Here is a 21,944-nt window from a genome sequence, read left to right as displayed (position 1 = left end):
GATGTAAAGTAGCCTCAATTGAAAATGATTAATTTCCTTTAACGAAATCATTTTCTCATAGAGGTCGGCTAGTTTAAAGAGAATACTATCTTAGTGGTTCCAAAAATAAAAATCGAGGTGATATTTAAATATAAAAAATAAAAATAGGAAGTGCAGTGTGCAGTGATGTTACCATTGCTTTTCCATTTATACAATTAAGGATTTAATTACCATTTAGAGTTAGCATATTGTCGAAAAAATGCGAATACTTGGATGCAACCAACTATACATCTTTTCGCGGATCTTTTGAGATGAATGAAACCCACGTTGGCTATTGTGTGTCGACCGTCAATTGTAGTTTTCTTATCAAGTTCTTAGTCGAGTAAATCAGCGATATGTCTTATCCACAGTTGATTCCCCAACGTCCAGAAGCGCATATCAGCTCGATCTCTCCTCCCTGCCCCATTTCGCTCCCGTGCTTTCCGCGCACGCTTCCGCAGTACCTCCTCTCGTAAAGTAGCCTTCCATTCCATCTCCTCCGTCGCAATAGTTCGCGTTTTCACCGCCTTGGTTATCGGTGGCCGTGGCGCGTATGGGAGAGACGCGTGTTGGGAGTGAAGAGTGAACTCTGTGAAATTTGCAGAGAAAGTCGTGGCCAAGTGCGCCAGGGTGAAATTTGCGAGGGTTGCAGACACACCCCGAAGTGGCCGACGCGACATCCGCTCCAACACATTGCAACGGCGGCCTCCCTGGAGAGGGTGCGCAGCGAGGGTGCAAGTGCATCAGCCCCGGCCCCCAACCACCCCCATAATTAATGGAAACGGGTCGTTCACGGCCCGACCCGCCGGGTAACTACAACCACCAAACTGGAACTCATGGAATTGGAAAATATCGTCGCCAATACAGTCTATCTAAAAGCGAGAGAGGGTGAGTCTGCACGAGGTGGTAAAATTATATGACCTTACTTGCTTTTCGTGCAGGTGGTTCCGATAGTAATAAAGGCAAGAGCAAGAAGTGGAGGAAGATTCTCCAATTCCCCCATATTTCACAATGCATCGACCTCATCAATAAAATAGGCAAGTTTTTCATGTTTACTTTTTGCTATACTCACCAAACATCAACTTTTTTTTAACCATGGGGGTTCCATACCTCTTTGACTAAAAAGTGAGGTTAGGAACACCTCTATTTATGTACTTAACGCACACTACAAATACACAAAATATACATTACTCTACTCATTTTTACGTTATCAAACATTAATTTGTTATTTACTTAATTTATAAACCACACACAACATTTTATCACCAAATCAAAAATTGATCTGTCAATCAGTCACATAGGTGACTTGATAATTTAATTATGTCATTAGAGGGTGCGCTAATAACCAGTGGCGTAGGTGCAAAAAAAATCACCCACCTAAAATAATTATTTTGAAATCGAACAGTGACGTTTGTCACATAAAGAACGTTTAAAATTAGATCTGTACCAAAGCAGTTATTTATGACTACCTGTTTTCCGGATTCTTTAATCATCGGCAACACAACTGCCGGAAAATTAGTTTTTCCAAAGTAAAAAGGAAATTAATCAAGACTTTCGTGAGAAGCTAATAAAGAATTGCGGACGACAGGTGTTAAAAATATTAACAATTAACTCTGGGAACGGCTCTGAATTTCACTTATTAATTTTTGGCGCCGAAAAACAGTGGCGATTACCATATAAATCTATGGTGACGCGATTAATACTAAATTTAAATTGGGTTTATTTTTAGACTAGAAACATTGGAATAATCGCGAAATGCGCAAATTAAAATTTCTTTCAAATTTTATCAAGGTCGGCAATTCACCTTCGGTTTCGCGTTTCCGTTTTGTGGAATTTCACTTTACAGGGCATGAGGGTATAATTTGCCGAGAGCTTAGTTGGTATTACATTTACGGCTTTTCTATAAATACCGATTATAGGTGTTCTGATATTTCATATCAAAATGTAAATTTACCTTTGAAGTTATTCATCGTCATTAACGAGTATATTTTTATATTTACGTGTTTAAATCGCATCAAAACAAATCGTATCCATGACACTTGATTCGTTTACGTAATAGCTTGACAGGTAATGTGTGCACGTTATTGTGAAACGTCAATTTAGTTTCACCTTCAGAGACACCCACGATGGTACAGGCGATGGTCGTCTACAAAATAACGGGTTATAATTAATTCATGGGTAGCATATTCACCGAATAAAAAACCACTTTTAGGTACAATAGATATAATCGAGAAAAGGTGAAAATTTTTGTTTTTAATTGAAAAAAAAACGCAAAAAAGTTGCTGATTTTTACTTATCTGAATGCTGCTTTTTTAAATTCAAGGATCGAAAATAAAGATTGTGTTTATTCTGACATTTAAAATTTCCACAGATATTTAATTTATTTTATTTTCAAACATTAAAATGTGGTAAATGTGCCATTTTATCTATTTAACCAGTTTTCAGCAGTCTTGATTTTAATTTTCAACGCACACGTCACTTGGATAAAAATCGCTTTATGTAGTTCGCTTTTGCTCCTAATGACGTAATTTACTGTTTCCTTCAGCCACTGTAATTTTTCAAAAATTTACTACGTAAAAGAATGAAAACATTTCCGAAGTTCCAATTCTGACTTAATTCTCTAACCCGCCATTGTATTGCAAGTTCTAAATCATTCAAAATTATTTATAATTCAAACATTTCCGTTTTGCTGTAATTAAACCTCCATCGATCGTTTAAGTGCGACACAAAATTGACGAGTTAGTTTTTCAAATAACAATTAAAGAACTAAACAAATTACACTGTTACCGGCTGGAAACGAAAACCGCCGCTTTTTTGCCCGCCTTATATTCTCATTTTTGTGGTTGCGATACCGCAACATTAAACACTTCGATGAAAGATTCCTGAGACATTAAATAATAAATTTCCAACAGTCGCATAGTTAATCAACGTGTCATTTTTGACATTTTGTGGAGCCACGGACTTGTTTTTTATCTTTGTACACAAGTTCACATTTTTGGTCAGGTAAAATGAGTCACAACACTCTCCAGAAAACAGTTATCGCATTGTTTCGGCCGGTCATTTTTATCAAGTGGCCGGTACAACCTTGACGAGCTGTCACTTCGATTGTCTTTTACAACCTACTATGGTTTTTTGCGGTTCTATTTATCCATTGATTAGGAAATTCCAGACCGGGGTTTGCTCACGTCAATTCGTTCAAACGGACATCCTTTGATAATTTCGGAATAAGGAGAAAGTTTTTTTTTTCGTTTTGCGATAAAATGCCACCACGTAGTCACAAGCTGTTTCTTTATTGATATCCCGGGAACTACCCCAAACTATAGCTCGCAGATGCGCACAGATTATAAAGCATATAGATCTGTTTGTTCCCCCGAAATCGACTTTTCCGCCCAAAATATTCTAATGGTAGCTACTTGAAATTACAAATTTTTATTGACATCATGGGACGATTTAAATTTTACATTGAAATGCGTACTTTGTGCTCACTCGTGGCGTATTTTAAATCAGAATCGAACATGCGTGGCATAAACGAGAGACCTAATATACATTTACGAGCTTTTTGGATATCGGAGGTCGTGAAATTTTACTCTAGGGTTTGGTCTATCCAATATAATTCAATAATGTTTTATATCTCACTTTTTGGATATTTATGTGCCTACATCGCAAAAGCTCTTTTTAGTCTCAAAGCCAAGAAAGGTCATCGTGATGGTATACTGGCAATAAAATTATTTTTGTTCTAGTATATTTGAGATAATATTAGTGATCCTTTGAAGAAACGTTTATCTTTCAAGCCTACACAGCCCAACTGGAACCAAAGCACATGTTTAAGACTATTTACGAGTATTTGCGCGCTTACAGATTTACCACTTTGGTGTGTGAACTCGTTTTTACTATAATTAAATCATATCAATGTATGCGTTCGTTATCATTGTTCCTATTTGACATGAAAAAATCGCAGACTGCAGATTCGAGATAACATCCCATTCATAGTTCCAAACTGGTTCATTAATAAGCAATAACGCCATCAAATTCCTAATCATTGACGTACCCAAATTTATGAACTTTTTCACTTTCCAGAAGCCGAATCCACGACTGGAACTTGTCCGTTATTTTCTACCGAATCATTTATTTAAAAAAAAACTTTAGAAAGTTATGCAGATTAAGCGAGTCTTGTTTATTTTTGCCTGGTAAATTCGTTAACGTTCGTTTTTTCTCTCGTTCATAGACAGTTATTATTATTAAATTAAAATAAATTGGGAATGATTGATGGTTACCAACATTTGACGCTAATTCAATGAAAGTCTGTGGTGACATCGATCATGTGAAGAATGGCGATCGATGCTGACGTTGTTGATAAATCGATATGATATAGTCATTTATTTTTATTAATGATTTGTTTTTTACAAATGGTCGATATGTAAAATGGCGCCCACGTATCGCCCGGGTTTGACACCATGTGGGCACCGGACCAAATTTAATAATAGAACGTGGAATATGAGAAAGGCATATTTGGGCAAAAGTGCTTAGACTGTCAGCAGGGCCATTTATTTCTTGTTTATTGCCAACATTTTTTGATAAAGAAAGCAAGCAAAATTTGAATTATAGGGTGTATTTTCGTGTCAGCCACAGAAATAACGACGCAAATTTTTGATTTGGGGTTTCTTTGCAGATGTCCGCTACGAGTACGTCGTCGACCAACAGCCAATCGGCAAGCTCCTCTTCGAGCAGTGGTGTGAAGTGAAACGTCGTGAGTACTACCGTTGTGTAAAGTTCCTCGATGTCGCCAAACGCTATGAAGTCGAAACGGACGAGCAACGGATGGAGTTGGCAAACGCCATCAAAAAGGAGTTCATGGTCGGCGCGGAGGGGGAAGAGAATATTTCCCTTCCAGAAGTTGGTCTTGTTCTCTCCACAAGTGATAAACTAACAAATGGACACAAAGACTTATTTGCACCTTGTGTGCAAGCGGTGAAATCCTGCCTAGCAGGAGAACCGTTCAGGGAATTTGTTAATTCAATGTATTTTCATCGGTACCTGCAGTGGAAGTGGCTGGAATCTCAACCCGTCACTTACAAGACTTTTAGAATGTATCGCGTCTTGGGAAAGGGTGGATTTGGAGAAGTGTGTGCTTGTCAGGTGAGAGAAACCGTTTCGAATTTCGCGCCAAAAATGAGAATTTCTGCCCCAGCAATTTCGCTCTAAATTGTCACCAAAGCGTAATCCGCGGAAATGGCAGCGAGAATCTCAAAACCGAGAAATTGAAACTGCAAATACTCGCTGCCGCTACATCCGTGATATTCCACCCAAAGCAAAATATTTGTAAATTTTCTTTTGTACGATAATACAAGTGTAAGAACCGCTGATTTGCCTGTCAGCTTATCTCGGAAGTTGGCGGCTTAAATCCCCGCTAGCAATTTCAAAGTCAATCGATAAAAACAAAACATTTCGAAGGTCAAAATTCCCAAGGACTATCTATCCTCTGGACGCGACTATTTTCCAGAGTGATCCGCCATGAAATATCAAGTTTGTATTTCTACACCGATGCACAGCATCATGCGGAAAATTAACTCTGTGCCATCGTTACCAGAGCGTTGTCAAAGGGAACAGGTAAAAGCTTTTGTTGTGGCAGTATGCTAATGAGCGGCGTGAAAAAACGCAATCGATTTAAGGGCCTACAAATATAATAAAGTGTTGCGTTTTCCGGGAGATTAAACGAAATCGAATTTCCGTGGAAGAAAAATCCGCGCGAATTTATTCACGCCGTTTCCCTGTCTTGTCAGTTTTCAAATTCAAATCTTATTCCAACCAAGTTTCATATTCTGAGTGATGATGCGATAAAAATAAATAATTTCCAGTTCGTTGTCCTCTGACTGCACTCGTTCCGCCATAAACATTTTTTTGATTTCAGGTGAAAGGGCGCCACTCTTCTTAAAAAACAAAAACGCAGTTAACCCGGACATCCGGAAAAATCGCCCTGTTTTTCCATCGTCATTTGTTCGAGTTTATCCTGTGGCTCTCGTAAGATTAAATGAAATTCGTGAGAATATGCGAGTTGGCTCGGGAGTTCAGACGACGAAAGCTACTCGGGCCATGTTTATTCAATAAGCTCAATTAGAATAATATTACATAACGTAAGTCTCTTGTGTAAGGACGCGATCTTTGCCAGGATTTTCGTAATGACTAATTCATCATTTCCATAATTTACAGGAAAGTCGTTGGAAAAGCGGGGGCGGATCATTACGTTTTTTAGTAAACATGTTTTCCGTTTGTTGGATAATTTTAATCCGGAAAACATCTCGAGGTTCAGGCGTGCTAAATTTTCGGAATCTATTGCAAACTTCTCGAGGTTTCATATATAAATGTATATTAATTACATCTCCTGCGGTTTTCACAGTTTGATGGTCGCTCTACCTGTAAACATCAACGTTGTTTATCTGAAAAGCGATCTTAAATTGCAGAGCTTTAATGAAGATGGGTTGTCTGGTGATAACCAGCTTCACACGTCAATATCCGCTATGAACCATCGAATAGGGTATTAAATAATGTGCTGACTGGATCGGTAGTAAAAGGGGCTATTTGCACGCTGGCTCTTATGAAACCGCCTTTAAAAATTTCAAGCAGATGCGGTGTAGCGTTTTATGAGCCGTTGCTTCGAATTTTTCTCGAGGAGCAAATGTTCCTCTCATGTGCAAAAAAGGTCCATTGAATAACATTCAGTTTTAGCGAAAGTACACAAATCAATCTCCAGCTCCCGGAAACTAAACTTCACCCAAATTGTAAGATGATAACTTTTGCTAATATAATTCTGTTCTCACACAGAATTTAACTTCATTTCCAGCGAGTCTGTAATTTAAGCGGAGACACTACAAATTATACAGCCCTCAAAAGGAAGTAATAGCGAAGATGATATTCCATTTTCATATTTATCCACCAGGGAAATAAAATATCAAACAGAATGGCGCAGACAAAACACCAAACGTAACTTCATTAAAATTGAAGATGTGACGTTTATGGATTTCGAAGTAACTCGAAGTCGTAAGAACATTCATTTTTAAAAAGGGGATTTTAGTGCCCGGGACTCGTAAAATTGTCACTTTTAATAAAATTATCGTAAATTCTTTAGGAAGGTAACACCCTATTTGCCTCCCGAGGGACTGACGTGCAGAGACGGATAAAAACGGCTTTTTAACTTGGCTTTTCAAATTTCGCGCCTGGATTGTTAGGGGAATAACTCACTTTTGTGTCACTTTGATTTTGGGTTTTAGTTTGGCGCGAAATTTCATTAAATTTCAGAATACTTATTAATATAGTTGGATCCGGCAACTTTACGGTCATTTTGTTGTTGCGTTACGTTAATTAATTCCACCAAAACCTGCCAACACGAAACTTTATAACCCCGAGGCTCTAAAAGCGGTACAAAAAATATGCAACATTTTAGCTGTTAAAAGTAAAACACGGTGCTTTATTAGATCATTAATCATCTGGTTTGTAAATATTGTACAAGTTCGTTTGCTACAATTTGACATTTATAGAAATCGCGACATGTTTTAATAAGGTCAAATTTCACAAAAAAACTCCCAATTATAGAGTTCAGTCGAGCACACAATTTTTTATTTATTTAAGATCAAAGTCTTTGTTCTGGAACCCTCCTGGCATTCATTAACACGATTTTAACAAAATATTAATCCGCAAACTCAAACAACCCTCGCTAAGATCTCAAGTTTTGTTGATCCAATTATGCGAAAATAGTGAAGTTAATTCGGGACTGTTTCAGGAAGAGAAATGAAATATTCCGCGCTTCCGAACATAAATCTTGGCAACACCCCTTTTGGATTTTCACGCGCCGAGAAACCGTTTTATTTTTAATATTACAGCGAACTTGCCATATTTGGTCACACCAAAGTGCCATGATTAATGTACCAATAATTATTAATATCATAATATTCTGGACAGGCCGGTGCATTCAGCCTTGCTAACGACGAGGGTGTGGCGGTGATTAAAATGTTACACTTTTGGTAACACTGAATCACGCGAAATGCCGCTTCTTCGTCTCAATTAAGCCAATTTGTGTATCACTGATTGTGAAAAGTCATGGGCGGAGCGGTATAAAATGAAGAAATTATATAATCCACCTTTACAACATAAATTTTCGTTTTTGCGAAATAAACCTCACTTTCATGCAAATTAAATTGACCAAACTTGGTTATCATCCTGTTAACATTGCCGCTAATTATTTTTATCATATTGTTTTATCCTTTTTTTCGCTTTTAAATAACCATGTGGCCGGTGCATGGTTTAAACTAAAGATTAATAAATAAATTTGTTTACGTGTTTTTGAAGTTAAAATACGACTCAAAAATAGTAGTAACTTCCCCAAATTTAGTAGCTGCAGCACTAAAATTGCCAAAATTAGGATGTCTGAAATGTTTAATTCTTAATAAAATATAAAAATTTTAAAATTTGTGTTTTTTGCTCTACAATTTTATAGAATAATTAATCCACGACAGAAAAACAGTAAGTTCTTTAAATCTCATAGCTGCAGCACTAAAATTACCAAAATTACGGATTTTACTGTGCATTAAAAATAAAAATTTCTAAAATTTATTTGCCCCTCGTTGGTTTAAACTAGGGAATTTACTATCAGTTGTGCGATTCATGTTTTTAATTTTGATTCAAGGATCGCCAACGCAGTTCAATGCATACAAATGTGGTGCAAAATCAATAATCGATGATTAGGTCAATGAGAAATGATGGCGCATATCCGGTTTGGGGCTTATTAAAATTTGTTGCTGCACTCGATTATCGAACTTTTTTTGTTACAAATTGCGTTAGCGCCTGGCGTTGAATGGCGAGCGAGATTGGGAAATGGAATTGGATGGAAAATTTGTAATTAAGTGAAAAATGTGGAGAAAATCGATGCAGTCTTTGTACTAAAATTTGAATAAATGGGAAATCAGCTCCAAGAAAACAACCTGAAATGCGAACCACTTAAAAGAGAATTCAATGATTGTACCACTATGATGGAGCATAAACAAATAGGGTTCAAAGAGAAGTTCAAGGCTGGGATAATGAAACTCGCATTGTAAATCAAAGAATGGTCGAAAGGAGAATAAAAGGATTTATTTATGAAAATCGCGTTTATTTGAAGACGACATAAAAGATCGAGTTTATGCTTCGAAAAATAGAATTTTAAGTGGTTACATTGTGAAAACATGACTGAAGCACGTTTATAATGTCAAGGAATCACGGAAATTGGGTTAGATCAAATGGAAGTAAAAGTCTAGTAGAAAAAAACGACATTGAATTGAATATCTCTTAATTAAACTTCAAATTTAAATTCATCTTCACTTTTATTTATCGTATTAGTCCAGTTTTTCGAAAATTCTACTGGAATTCTAACAGAGCGTTTCTCTCGACTGAAAAATGTTTGTAATTTGGGGCAAACCGTTTTAATATTAGTGTTTGAGACTTTCCAATTTTAGAAGCAGGAAGAAAGGTAAAAAAATAGAAAAAAGCAATAGAAGAGCACCGCAGCGTAGCAAAAATATCCGTTATTAAAAAGTGAAATTACTGAATGATTAAAATTTCATAAACTGAAAACAACAAACTCTATTTATAATTGCTCGACAAGGAAGTGACCTGACATGACTTCGAGATCATTAACGTACGAAAGTACGGCCATTGTCATTAAAATTAAAGTACATAATATCCATTAAAAATTTAAACAATTAATGCGTCAGTCGTGGAATATGTACATAATGGTCATTAGTTGATGATTTTAAAATAAACGCGATGTGACAGACGTCATCCGAATGATTGGACATTGTTTACAAACGTAGAAAAGTTATTGGTTGCAATTATAATTAATAAATTTCAAAGCTCCACCAATTGCTATCGTGTGTTTCCATTTAACAGGGATTCCGAGCGACTGTGAAATTTATTTTATTTAAAATTATCGCAGTGTGAAGCCCTCGAATGAAATTCATCGAAATTGAATCGTAACAAAAAAGTGCCTATTAATATCGCGATAATTTGATAACATTATCAGAATTTGGAGTGGAAAACAATGGTTTTATATTAATTTTATTGAGATCTCAATTACACAGCAATGTTAAAATCCCATGTTATCGTTCCATCCGTGCATGCGATAAAAAAGAATTGCAATAATTACAGCGATTCCACATGGAATTTCATGTTTGGCTTTGGTTTTGTGCTTCGTGCTTTGGTAATCCGGTCGCTTTTATGGCAAAAGTCAAAAAACACCCCACACAAAGCACTAATTTAGTTGAGAAAATTGCTCGAAGGGTCTTGTCTAATGATGCTTTCGCTTTTTCCCCACATCATAGAACAAGAGAATGTTCCTTTTTCTGTTTAATCTGATAACCACACAGATTGTGATGCCAACATTGTAATTACAAAGTTGTGTGAATAAACTACATTTTGCGTGCACGCATAAAACACATTCATTATCTCAGGAAGCGGATACTAAATTTATCGAAAACTTTACACCACTCGATTTCTTGTCGTTTGTGTTAAATAAAACTCAAGACGCTTTGAACATGAGATCGAGTGTTTAAACACAGCTTCTTGTTTTAGGTGAGAGCGACCGGGAAGATGTACGCCTGCAAGAAACTCGAGAAGAAGCGGATAAAAAAGCGAAAGGGAGAAGCGATGGTGCTCATCGAGAAGCAGATATTGCAGAAGATCAATTCGAGGTTCGTCGTAAATCTTGCCTACGCTTACGAAACGAAAGACGCCCTCTGTTTGGTATTGACGATAATGAACGGCGGCGATTTGAAGTTCCACATTTACAACATGGGCGGAGAGCCGGGCCTGGACATTATAAGGGCCCGATTCTACGCGGCGGAGGTCGTCTGCGGACTCGACCATCTGCATCAGCAGGTTGGTAGTGATAAAATTGTTCCACTGCGAAAATAGCCAGGATAAATAAATAGCACTTATCAAATAAACTGGACACTGATTGATCAAAACCGATGTCGATTTCGTGACTAATTTTAAGTTTCTAAGAGAAGGTCGACAACTTTGTTTTCGTGTTGGTCTTTGTGAAGAAGTCGCCTCTAAAATTCTAATTTGATTTCAGGAGGCAAATAACATGGTAAACTATGTAAATAATTGAATTAAGATGGAGAAGAGACGCCCAAGCGTCTAACCGCTGTCGTTCACTTGATCGACATATCTCCCTTGCGGAAATGTTTTTACAAACGCAATAACAGCATGTTTTGTTGTTTGAAACGTTAAATAAACATTTGCTAATGTAGTTAAACCCCTCCAGGTAACAATAAATTTTCATAAACTTCGCATTCATGCGTTGTAAACTCAAACAGCATTTGCGTATTTTCAGAAATAGGAAAAGATGTAACGAATGACCAGAGACGTCATATGACGAAACAAAGCGCCAGTGTGCCAAGAAAATATTTGTATAAATAAATAGACAATAACAAAAAATTCCGTTGTTAAAGCAGATATTATGAATGGACGAGATTTTTCGCTGTCTAAACATACCAAAGATAAAGTTGATGTTGGACAATATAAATGAGTGGAAATTCGCCGAATTGTATGCAGGAATACGTAATATCTTGAAGCGGCGAAATCTGATTGAATGTCTCGAGAAAAAAGCGAAACTACTCTCAAAGAATAGTGAAGACGCTTGCTTCTATCAATCTAGCAAATCTCATCCGGATTTATTTATTTGTCTAGGGCTTTCAGGATTCAAATTTTAGTCTTGCCATTTTTTATGCTTGTTGAATTACAGCTCGAATTAGCAAGTTGGAGAACTCGCGATGCCGCTGTTTTGTTTGGTTGGTTGGATTTACAATTTAATTTCATAATTTCCTCTTTTTAACTCTCGTTTGCTGGATTACCCAGCCGCAAGATTCGGGCGAATCTAACACAGCTCCAACATGGAAAAATGCCATAAATTAGACACACGTATAGGAAATTTCAGTACAAAAATCCCATTTTTACGCCGATATATCATTGGAAAGACATCTGCTAATAAATGATTGATCGCGTTAACAAAAGTAGAAACATTTCTGGGTTTGGACATTTCCATTTAAATTCCTCATCGCACATTTTATCTTCGGCTCAAGCCAAGATAATTAAATTATCCAAGTTTTAATTTAATTCTTGAAATTGTAGCGGTTCATTTTAATGACAGTATAGAGGATTTTTATTGTTGAAGTAATGAAAAGGACTCTTTATGTTTATTTCTTTGAAATTGTACCGAAATGAGGGTAACTCTACGGGTCCCGGCAGGAAAATTGGACATTCGGGAGCAATTATTCTAAAACAATTTATGGGAAAGCAAACAGTGAATGTAAAATTGATAAAATTATTCGCGTGGGTGCAATGTAAACTACTCATTCGAAATATGTAATTCTAAATAAAGTCGGACCAAGAAAAAATAACAAAAACTAGACCAGATTGGAGAAATTAGACTAAATTTGGATGAGATGGACTTAATTTTTGATAAATGAAACTAAATCGATTGTGTTTAAACTAAATGTTGAATTTAATTTACTTAAATAAAGTAAATTGATTTATTTGGACTAAATCTAAATAAAGAGATTGGGCTGAACTTTGATTAAATGTCGGACAATTTCGATGTTGACGGGACATGTTGGAAATTGGAATAAATTGTAGTAAGTAAATCTAAATAAAGTTGAGCAAGAAAAATGGACCAGATGGAAACAAATCAGACTAAACTGAATTAAAGTAAACTAAATCGTTGAAATTGAATAAGTTATTTGGGTGGCCCAATTCGCATTTCAAGTGAAAGTTTTTAACAACTCCGATTTATAGGTAATTCCGAATCGTCTCTGTTTTATCAATTTATTTTAGACTAAGTGCCAATGAGATACGGATAACACGATATAATATTTACACAAGCTGCAATTTCCATTTCTGAGCAAATATCAGTTGCCGACATGAAGTGTGTTTGTACTAGGAACTAGAAGGAAACTATTGGGATCCATTAGAATTACTTCCTGGGTGAATCTCAAATATTCTCGATTAAATTAATAATAGTTTGGGTAATAACAGTGGTTGGAATTGCATTGATCCATATTCTTTTATCGCAATACTATAAAATGCGCTTTCTCGGAATTGTTTCAGCAACGATTTATTGGATTCCCAGTATTCTAGTTTGTAACAAAAATGGTAAATTTTAAACGACAGCATTGTTCGATGTGTGGAGGTCATTTAAACCATTAGAAAGGATGTCACAATCAAAATATTTTTTATGCCGAAATCAACGGACACCGGAAAGCGTAATCCTGATAATGTTGTACGATTAACAATGTAGCACTTTGAAACATGAATTTTTACGATCTTTTATCGAAAAGTAGCTATCAATAATGCAATTTCACTGGAATGCATTGAAAGGCTTGCAAGTCATATCACCCTTCCGATTGGATTTTCTTGCGCGCTTTCAGAAGTAATAGCCTCATGGTTGCTCCCAGCTTGGTTTCTTTTTATTACCCTTATTGATTTTCCTCGAGCGGAAGGTCACTCGAGATTAACACACGACAAAATGTAAACCGCATTGGAAATAATTTCTTTCAAAGATAAGGGGACCTTGGCTCTGTAATCGAGCAGAGACCTCCTAATCCCCAATCCAACTACGTCATCTTCAATAACAGCAGGCTTGGGAATCTTGCGGTTTCAATTAAGGCCAATAAATTTCTTATTTGCACCAAAGAACAGAGCCGAATTCCAATAGTTTTTTTGTTTAGTGAGTCCTGTCGGCAATCACCAAACTAACAACGAAACAGATAAGATGTTGTTTGTGGTCTCGTTAACTCCCGAGTTTATCGCTGCTAGGGTCGTAGGGTTGGATGTGCAAATTTTAGTAGAAACGAGAAAATGGCGATTTTAAATGGAGAAGTCCACGACGGGGGTGGAAGTACGTGTGAAAGTTATTTGCGAGTTTATCTTGGTTTGTCGGGGGAAAAACACAATGCGTGCTCCGTTATGGAAAGTTATTTCTTTCTACATTTTTTTTTATTCTGTTTGCATATTTCTGGGATCAACCAAGCAGACATTACTCGGAAAAACCACCGTATGTGTATCTTGTATAAATTACAGAATTGTTGGGGTAAACAAGAGCCATTGTTAGGAACTGGAAGAGGGAAGTTGTTTTAATGGTCAGCATCCGAGCTTTATAGTTATAATTACACACGAAATCTGATATATTTGCAGGAGCAGCGAATGCTTTATTGTCACAGTTTCAAATAATTTCACAGAAATTGCCTGAAATTTAGTTACACAGGGGAAGTTAAATTTGATTTCGATGTTTCAGTTTTCCTGGTTTTTATTTATTGTTGAAGTGTATTTTATTGGATTCCTCAAATTTTCATTGGTAAAATCCGAAAGACGATCCCGGTTAGTGGGAAAATATTTACTTTTATTTTTCCGATCGACTGTAGAGCAGAGAATTCAACAATAGAAGCCTGACGAGTTAAATATGAAATGTTGTCTCCTTTGTCAAATCTTAATATCATTCCTCGCTGTTTCGCGTAATTTCATTTAACCCCGCAATTGCACATAAAACGTAAGAGAAAGTACGTGGAAATTTATTACACAAATTACTCCTTTTACTGCCCAAAAAAGGATTATTCGTGCTTCGCAATTCTAGTAGTGTCTGCCATTATTATTTTTATTTTCTGACTGTTTCATCTAAAGCACGACTTCGTTTCAGGGAATTGTATATAGAGACTGTAAACCAGAAAACATTCTTCTAGACGACGCAGGTCACGTAAGAATCTCAGATTTAGGTTTAGCCGTAGACATCCCCGAAGGTGAATTTGTTAGAGGTAGAGTCGGCACTGTAGGTTACATGGGTAAGATTTTTATTACCTCCTCAACACTTGATTTCTCACGATTTTATTTCAGCACCCGAAGTTATAGATAATGAACGTTACAGCTTCAGTCCCGATTGGTTTAGTTTTGGTTGTTTACTTTACGAAATGATCGAAGGTCAAGCTCCTTTTAGAGCACGAAAAGAGAAGGTCAAACGTGAAGAAGTCGATAGAAGAGTGAAATCAGATCAGGAAAAGTACTCATCTAAGTTTAGTGAAGATGCCAAATCTTTGTGCCAACAGTTGTTAGCTAAGAGTCCAGCGCAGAGACTCGGAGGGAAAGCCGGGAGACAAGGGGCTTCGGTGGTCAAGCAGCACGGATTTTTCCAGAGCACGAACTGGAGGAGGCTGGAGGCGGGGATGGTGGAGCCGCCGTTTGTGCCAGATGTACGGGTTAAATTGTAATTTATGTATCTAGAGCATGTGGAAACGATCTGTTTGATTTTAAAATAATTGGTAAACTCAACTAAACGTGACTCGAATCTGGGAGAAATCACTAATTTCCTTATGTGTAGGTGGTTTTAATTGTGTAAGCCACCAACTGAAGGATGTTTACCTAAGCAGCGATGTGTAGAAATTTTACCCTTCTTGGTTCAAATCTTGTATGTTCTTTATTTTTGCAGCCCCACGCCGTGTACGCAAAAGACGTCCTAGACATCGAACAATTTTCAACGGTAAAAGGTGTGAACATCGACGAAAGTGACACGTCTTTCTACAGCAAGTTCAACAGTGGTTGTGTATCCATACCATGGCAGACTGAAATGTTAGAAACGGACTGTTTTAGACAATTGAATGTGTTTGGTGCGAACGGTACTAGAACCAGCGATTTGATCCTGCAGCCAGTCACGACCACAGAGAATGAAGGATGTTTCCCATTTCGTCGAAAGGTAAAATTTCTTTTGAGATTGATAAAGTAACTTTAAATTTTTGTTTCTAGAAGAAGCAGCTGCCCAGGTCGACGCCCATCCCTATCAACCCCTCCTTGTTACCTCAAATGACAGAGAGCTGATGCCTCTAATTTTTGAATGTGTCATAATCCCATTATATTCTACCCCATCTCATCGTCTTCCCAGTTCTGGCACAATCTGTCCGCTCGACGAGGCTAACACCTATTTGTTAACTTTTTGTATATAAGTGTTAAAGCATGCACAAGTTCCATCTGAGTAGATGATTTTTTTAATATATTTTTTATAGTCTGTAATCGCGTTTTTTTACTTGTAAATTTTTTGATGCCCGTTTTTTATATCTTATAGTAATATATACCTCTGTCAAAGTGAGATTACTTTAGGGGTCATCTACTGAAATGGACAACGGGATTTCGTTAAGGGTTAGTGTCACAACAAAGTAGGGCATTGTTGGCGTATTTGAATGTTGTTTTGTTTTTCATTCCACAATCACGTCACTAATGGATTAGAATTGATGTATTTAAAAGACCATTTATATTGTTTTATTGTGATATTTCGTCTGTGTGTTTGTGTCTACCTACAGTCTGCAGTACCAAGGTACAAACTTGAATTATTTTTGTACAATACAACTAAGTTACTCGCTTTTGTGTTCACTTGAACAGATGGAACGGCCGAATTTTTGTAAAGTTACGTTTTAAAGTTACTTGCCCAATCGAGAATTTGTGTAGATTAAGCTCAAATATTAGGGTATAGACATTAACTTTCAATTGTATGTAAGATTGTATTGTTTTTAATTTATATATTTTTTGAACGACTGTTTTGATTTTTGTTCAGGAAAGGTTTTGTGAAATGACAACAGAGTGAGCTTTGCGCGGAATATCCCTGGAATATTCAAAATTATCGTATTTCTGGAATATTTCGAGAATATTCACTGTCACTCTGACTGTTGGTCCTCTTTTTTTAATTACCCCCATTTTGACTTTGTATTAGGATGATTTTTGATAATTAATTAAACATCTAAATCATTACCATTTTTATTTCCTCCAATCCCGCTCTTATTTTTAACCTCACATCTGAGTGAATGTAACGTACAGTCCGTTGCAAATTGTCACATACAGGGCGCGAAATTTGAATATCGTTACGATTACGTATTACGTATTTGTCGTAAAATCTGAGAAATGAAAATAAACTGTTTTTTAATTCTAAAATAATAACACATAAAAGGATCCAGCGCATTTTGTTTCAAAATGGACTTGGCAACTTAAAAACTTAAGCAACTTTTTTTGTTATCGTCGACGGAAAAAGTTACCTGAATTGTAATAGACGGTCGGATATGCTCTTTACTGCACTCAACAGTTTCATCTCGGTGAAATGGTGCTCGAGATTTCAAATTAAAAATTTTATACGGACATAAACTTCAATTACTCTGCAGCGTTATTTGTCAACCCTGACATTTATTAGGATATTGAAGAACGCAGCATTTCCAAGTTTATGTTTTATAAATCGCTTTTTCAGCTCAAAATGCGAATCAATACTGAATTCTTACATCTCGTGTTTGCCGCCCAACTTTTCAACTTACAAGTTTTTGGTTTGTTCCAACACTACTTTTGTGTTCCACCACTTAAAGTTTCGTTAGGGGAGATTACAGTATGCGATTCACAACTTTGTCGGCTTTTATTTACGTTGTTTCAAATTAAGTAACATGCGATAAAGAAGAGGTCAGATAAAATTGAGATCAATTCTAATAGTCGCCATGATCGTCGTTCACTTTTTCCTCGTTTTGTTGTTTCTTCCTTCTTTGATGAGCACTAACTCTTCTGTTGATGATTTAAGAAAGAAGAAAGCGTCGTTGGTGAAGAAACATTTGAAGCGGCTGAAAAAAATCGAAGGTGGTATTAAACTAGTCGGTGGACGGGGCGAGTTTGAAGGTAAGTTATTGGTCCATTTCATCGAATTTCCAATATCCATCGCGAATAAATCACGCAATAAAATTCGTTCGATCATAATAGCTGATTTATAACCATTACCCTACATATTTTAGGTAATGTCGAAATTTTGCATGAAGGGCAGTGGGGCGGCATTTGCGATGACGAATGGGACTTCTCTGAAGCGAGCGTGATTTGCAGACAATTGGGTTACCCTGCAGGAGTTGGAAGACCAACAGTAAACTCCCATTTTGGTCCAGCGAAACGTAATAATCCATAAATGCAGTTTATCACCCATTAAAATGACATCACTCAAACAGGAAAATACTGGATGGACAATGTGTTCTGTGGCGGTGAAGAGCATGAGATTGTAGATTGTAGGTTTGACGGTTGGGGGCACAATGATTGTACTTCGGCGGAGGCGGCGGGGGTCATTTGCGAGGAGTACGTGGAGGAGAAGACGAAGGAGGAGGTCGTGGCGAAAACTGAGAGTTTGTGAGTAGTTGTCGGACGAATGCTTCTCATTACTAAGTTTTAATTGTTTGTAAATGGGTACTTTGTAGTATTTCTTTATGACGACTCTAAAGTAAAGACGTGACAGTCTCTATTTAATTGAAACAACTCTAAAGTTAAGCAGTTTTCTTCTATGCAAAACTTTTGTAAATTAAAATGATGAAAAGTAGCTTCATTTAAACTTATTTTACTTTGAAAGCGATCTCGGCATTGATAAAAACATCATCACTTTACTTCCAACACGTGTCAGAAAATGTATCTTTTGATCTTTCCATTCGAAATTAATTAAATTGGAAACGAGTTGAGGGATTCCCTCGTTGTCGTTATCAATGTCTTCCAGTGATAAATTTAATAAGTACAAGCTCGCAAATGTTGGTTTAATTTAATTTTGATGAAGATATTAACGTTTTTAGGGTGCTATTGCCCCAACATCTCAAGATCCGATTAAAAGGAGGTCGAGTATCAAGCGAAGGAAGGGTCGAGACAAAAACTGAAAATGGCGAATGGGAAGCCATTTGCGGCGACGGATGGTCTCTGCTAGAAGCTATCGTTGTCTGCAAGCAACTGTCGTTAGGTGAGATTCGACGTCGTAATTTGTTCTTATCGGTAATGGAAGTCGAAGTTTTCATCGATTTGCTTGAAGTGTAACACCTTCAATGTTGGTTGCATAACCGTAGCGAGGAGTTTTTGAGGAGTTTCATGATTTTCGACAATAAATCTCTTGGTATTATTAAAGATGGCTCAATCAAAAGAGATGGATGGTTCCGGGGAAAATTAATTTGACTTAATATGCGGTACGCACGGACAAGCAATTGTGCAATTAGTTTCTGTACGGCGTTATGCAGGTGTTGCTAAATTGGAGTCAACAGAAACACTGTTAATTATCCTGAACGTAATTAATGGCTTTACTTCTTGATTTACCAAGTTTTCCCATTTTTCTACCGCTTCTGTAACCTTTGCAATTTGCTGCGAGCAATGTTTTGACCTAAGCTCGGATTTCCTTCGATGTAATTAAACAAGACAACTGGGTGTTAACAGATATCCAAGAGTGGCTTCATTAAGAGACAATAATAAGAAAATCCTTTTCAGGTTACGCAAGCGACGCCTCCCAAACCGACTTCTTTGGCGGCAATCTCACCGCCGCTAGCTTTTCCGGCGTAAAATGTCTCGGGAACGAAACCTCCCTCGATGGCTGTCTTTACAACGCCGCCTCCACGGGTTATTGTTCCAGCAAAGACGTCGCTACTGTTTCCTGCGTCTCGTCCATGTCCGACCTGGTGATTGATCCTGTGGATCTCCAGAGGACGGCGCATTTAGAAGATCGCCAGCTCTTTTTCTTACAGTGTGCAATGGAAGAGAACTGCTTAGCTTCGCAAGCTTATGAAATTCAGAAAGAGTCGGCTTCGTGGCATTTAGAGACTCGACGACTCTTGAGATTTACGGCGCGGATTTTCAACGCCGGAACGGCGGACTTCCGGCCCGTTGTACCTAAACATCTATGGGAATGGCACATGTGTCATATGTGAGTTCATATGTATGCATAAGGGATTAAGGGGTGAGGATTTTGCGGCGTCGGCGGATTTTGTGGGCGCTGAGAAAAAATGGAAATTAAATTGGGGATGGTGTTTTGAAAAAAAACTGCGAAATTGGCTTAGTTTTTCTCTATACCAGGTGGGTGCTAAAATTGGATTCTTGTCCCCTTTGCCCTTTATTGTCTCCTTGAACAGGTGGCAAGTTCTCCCAACTCGAACTTCATCCATTTCGCAAATTGCACGAAGATCTAATTCCTGCAAAATTTAGGCCGTATTTTGCGAACTCGTACAATAACTAACTCTTCCCACCACCCCTATTTGATTACAATAGTTTCGAACTTTGGGGGTGGAGTAACAATTAGATATTATGATAAACATATTGATCTCTTCGTCGGAACTTAATTGTTCTAAAGTTTGGCAAAATTAAGGGTGAAACCTTGGAGAATGTCAATATCCCCGTCATCCAGATATCCGCACTCGGCTAATTACCCAGAAAGCTTCTTTTTCAAAACGCTGACGTCAAACCGAATAAACATTAATTCGGAACACAAATAACAATATCCATTTATGACTAGCTATTATGCCGGTCATAACAACATTCTCGCATGACAGCTCGTAAAATGTGATACTTTACAGGCACTACCATAGCATGGAGGTGTTCGCGGCCTTCGACATTTACGACGCAAAGGGCCGAAAGGTCGCCGAAGGACACAAAGCGTCCTTCTGTTTGGAAGATAACCAGTGCCTTCCAGGGGTCAAACCGCGATATGCCTGCGCCAATTACGGCGATCAAGGGATATCAGTTAATTGTAGCGACATCTACAAGTACACCGTGGATTGCCAGTGGATTGACATCTCTGACATTGAGCCGGGGACTTACACACTCAAAGTTACCATCAACCCAGAGTTTAAGGTGCCGGAGATGACGTTCGAAAATAATGCGGCCGTTTGTCAGTTTTATTACTCGGAAACTTTCGGAACGGTCACGAATTGTACGATACAGAGGCCATAAGAGCTGGTCACTACCAAAAATGGTAGTTAACTTGACGAGAAGAACGTTAGGGGAATTTTTATTGCTGACAAGTCACTGCCAAATTTGTAACGAAGCTAGTGGAAATAAAGTTTTGACGGAATGACGTGTATTTATTGCTTTCAAAATCTAAGGTGGGAGCCGGGGAATCACACTATTCCGACAAAATAAGGAAATAACAAGGTTGGTTTACGATCAAAGTTTTTTCGAGTGATTGAAGCGAATTTATTTTTAGCAAACTTGAACTTAAAGACCTCGAAAATTTGAAAAAAAAACAGCATTTAAAAATTAAAGATTTCATTATTACTTTTCCAGATTGTTTTTTTTTTGTCTGAGATTTTACATAAGAGGTTCTAAAGCATCGCAAAAGGATATAAAGCCCTGAAAAGTAAAAAAGGCCAACCAAATAGTTTAAAACTAAAAAAAAATCAATTTTGAGTTCCGGAGATCGGATTTTTACTAACAACAGTGCGAGAAAGGATTTGATGGAAATTTAAAAAAATCGAAAGAACAAAATTCACATTTTTATTCAACAAATTAAATATTTTGGACATTATGGTACACCGCTTTTCCATAAAAAATCGTGTGGAACATTTTTTCCACAGCACGTTCATTTAATCTGATCTAGTTCATCGAGCGTAATTGAATTTATTGCCTATAAAAATCTTATCGTACTTCACAAATAAACTACCTACTCTCTGTTTATTTGGTTTTCGTATTTCGGGTTTTCTCCGGCCATTTTTCATAGGACCCGGTTTATTGTTTCACTAAATTTTCTTTAGTGTGCGTAACTTTAGCCTTAGCTGTAATAAATCTGCAGGCGAAATTTGCTCCGATTGTGAGGATCCCAAACTCAGAACAACCTCGGTGCTGATTATTCTGCTTTATGCCCTTAAAAATGTAATTGCGTTAACTGTACAAAGCAACGGTAGCTAAATTTCTTTATGCAGATGAGGGTAAATATGGTGACTGAAATTACTTTTGTAATGAAAGTTAATTAACTAAAAACGCGTATGTGACACCCTTTGTTCAAATATGGAGATGAATTAACATGAGGAGGAGCACGAAATCAGAGGTGTACAATTTTGATTTCAACTACTTCCTGTTATTAGCCATCGAATTATGCAACAATTGTCTTAGCC

The 21,944-nt window shown here is 37.2% G+C and overlaps 2 protein-coding genes across 2 annotated transcripts; both read left to right on the top strand.

The window, feature by feature from the left end:
• The first annotated feature begins 822 nt into the window (after window positions 1-822).
• On the top strand, window positions 823-16,098 carry Gprk2 (G protein-coupled receptor kinase 2). Its single transcript, XM_088044828.1, has 8 exons — window positions 823-906; window positions 960-1,055; window positions 4,688-5,154; window positions 10,615-10,920; window positions 14,738-14,879; window positions 14,932-15,284; window positions 15,521-15,784; window positions 15,835-16,098. The coding sequence occupies exons 1-8, from the start codon at window positions 855-857 to the stop codon at window positions 15,904-15,906; spliced, it is 1,752 nt and encodes a 583-aa protein (XP_087900954.1). The 5' UTR covers window positions 823-854; the 3' UTR covers window positions 15,907-16,098.
• Window positions 16,099-17,481: 1,383 nt separating this feature from the next.
• Loxl2 (Lysyl oxidase-like 2) lies at window positions 17,482-20,905 on the top strand. Its single transcript, XM_088044829.1, has 6 exons — window positions 17,482-17,730; window positions 17,844-17,993; window positions 18,048-18,222; window positions 18,654-18,814; window positions 19,330-19,762; window positions 20,409-20,905. The coding sequence occupies exons 1-6, from the start codon at window positions 17,556-17,558 to the stop codon at window positions 20,782-20,784; spliced, it is 1,470 nt and encodes a 489-aa protein (XP_087900955.1). The 5' UTR covers window positions 17,482-17,555; the 3' UTR covers window positions 20,785-20,905.
• Window positions 20,906-21,944: the final 1,039 nt, after the last annotated feature.

The sequence above is a fragment of the Gnatocerus cornutus genome, chromosome 9 (genome assembly GCF_029298725.1).
Source record: "Gnatocerus cornutus isolate USDA-ARS CGAHR chromosome 9, icGnaCorn1.1, whole genome shotgun sequence".
Lineage (NCBI taxonomy): Eukaryota > Metazoa > Arthropoda > Insecta > Coleoptera > Tenebrionidae > Gnatocerus > Gnatocerus cornutus.
Note: the sequence above shows the minus strand (reverse complement) of the source record. Positions and strands in the feature narration are given on the sequence as shown.

Excerpts from the sequence above, each read along its gene's own strand:
- Gprk2 (XM_088044828.1), top strand. The coding sequence starts at position 855 with ATGGAATTGGAAAATATCGTCGCCAATACAGTCTATCTAAAAGCGAGA. Across the intron at positions 14,880-14,931 it reads CGGCACTGTAGGTTACATGG|CACCCGAAGTTATAGATAAT; the intron begins GTAAGATTTTTA and ends ATTTTATTTCAG. Across the intron at positions 15,785-15,834 it reads GTTTCCCATTTCGTCGAAAG|AAGAAGCAGCTGCCCAGGTC; the intron begins GTAAAATTTCTT and ends TTTTGTTTCTAG.
- Loxl2 (XM_088044829.1), top strand. The coding sequence starts at position 17,556 with ATGATCGTCGTTCACTTTTTCCTCGTTTTGTTGTTTCTTCCTTCTTTG. Across the intron at positions 17,731-17,843 it reads TGGACGGGGCGAGTTTGAAG|GTAATGTCGAAATTTTGCAT; the intron begins GTAAGTTATTGG and ends TACATATTTTAG. Across the intron at positions 18,223-18,653 it reads GTGGCGAAAACTGAGAGTTT|GGTGCTATTGCCCCAACATC; the intron begins GTGAGTAGTTGT and ends TAACGTTTTTAG.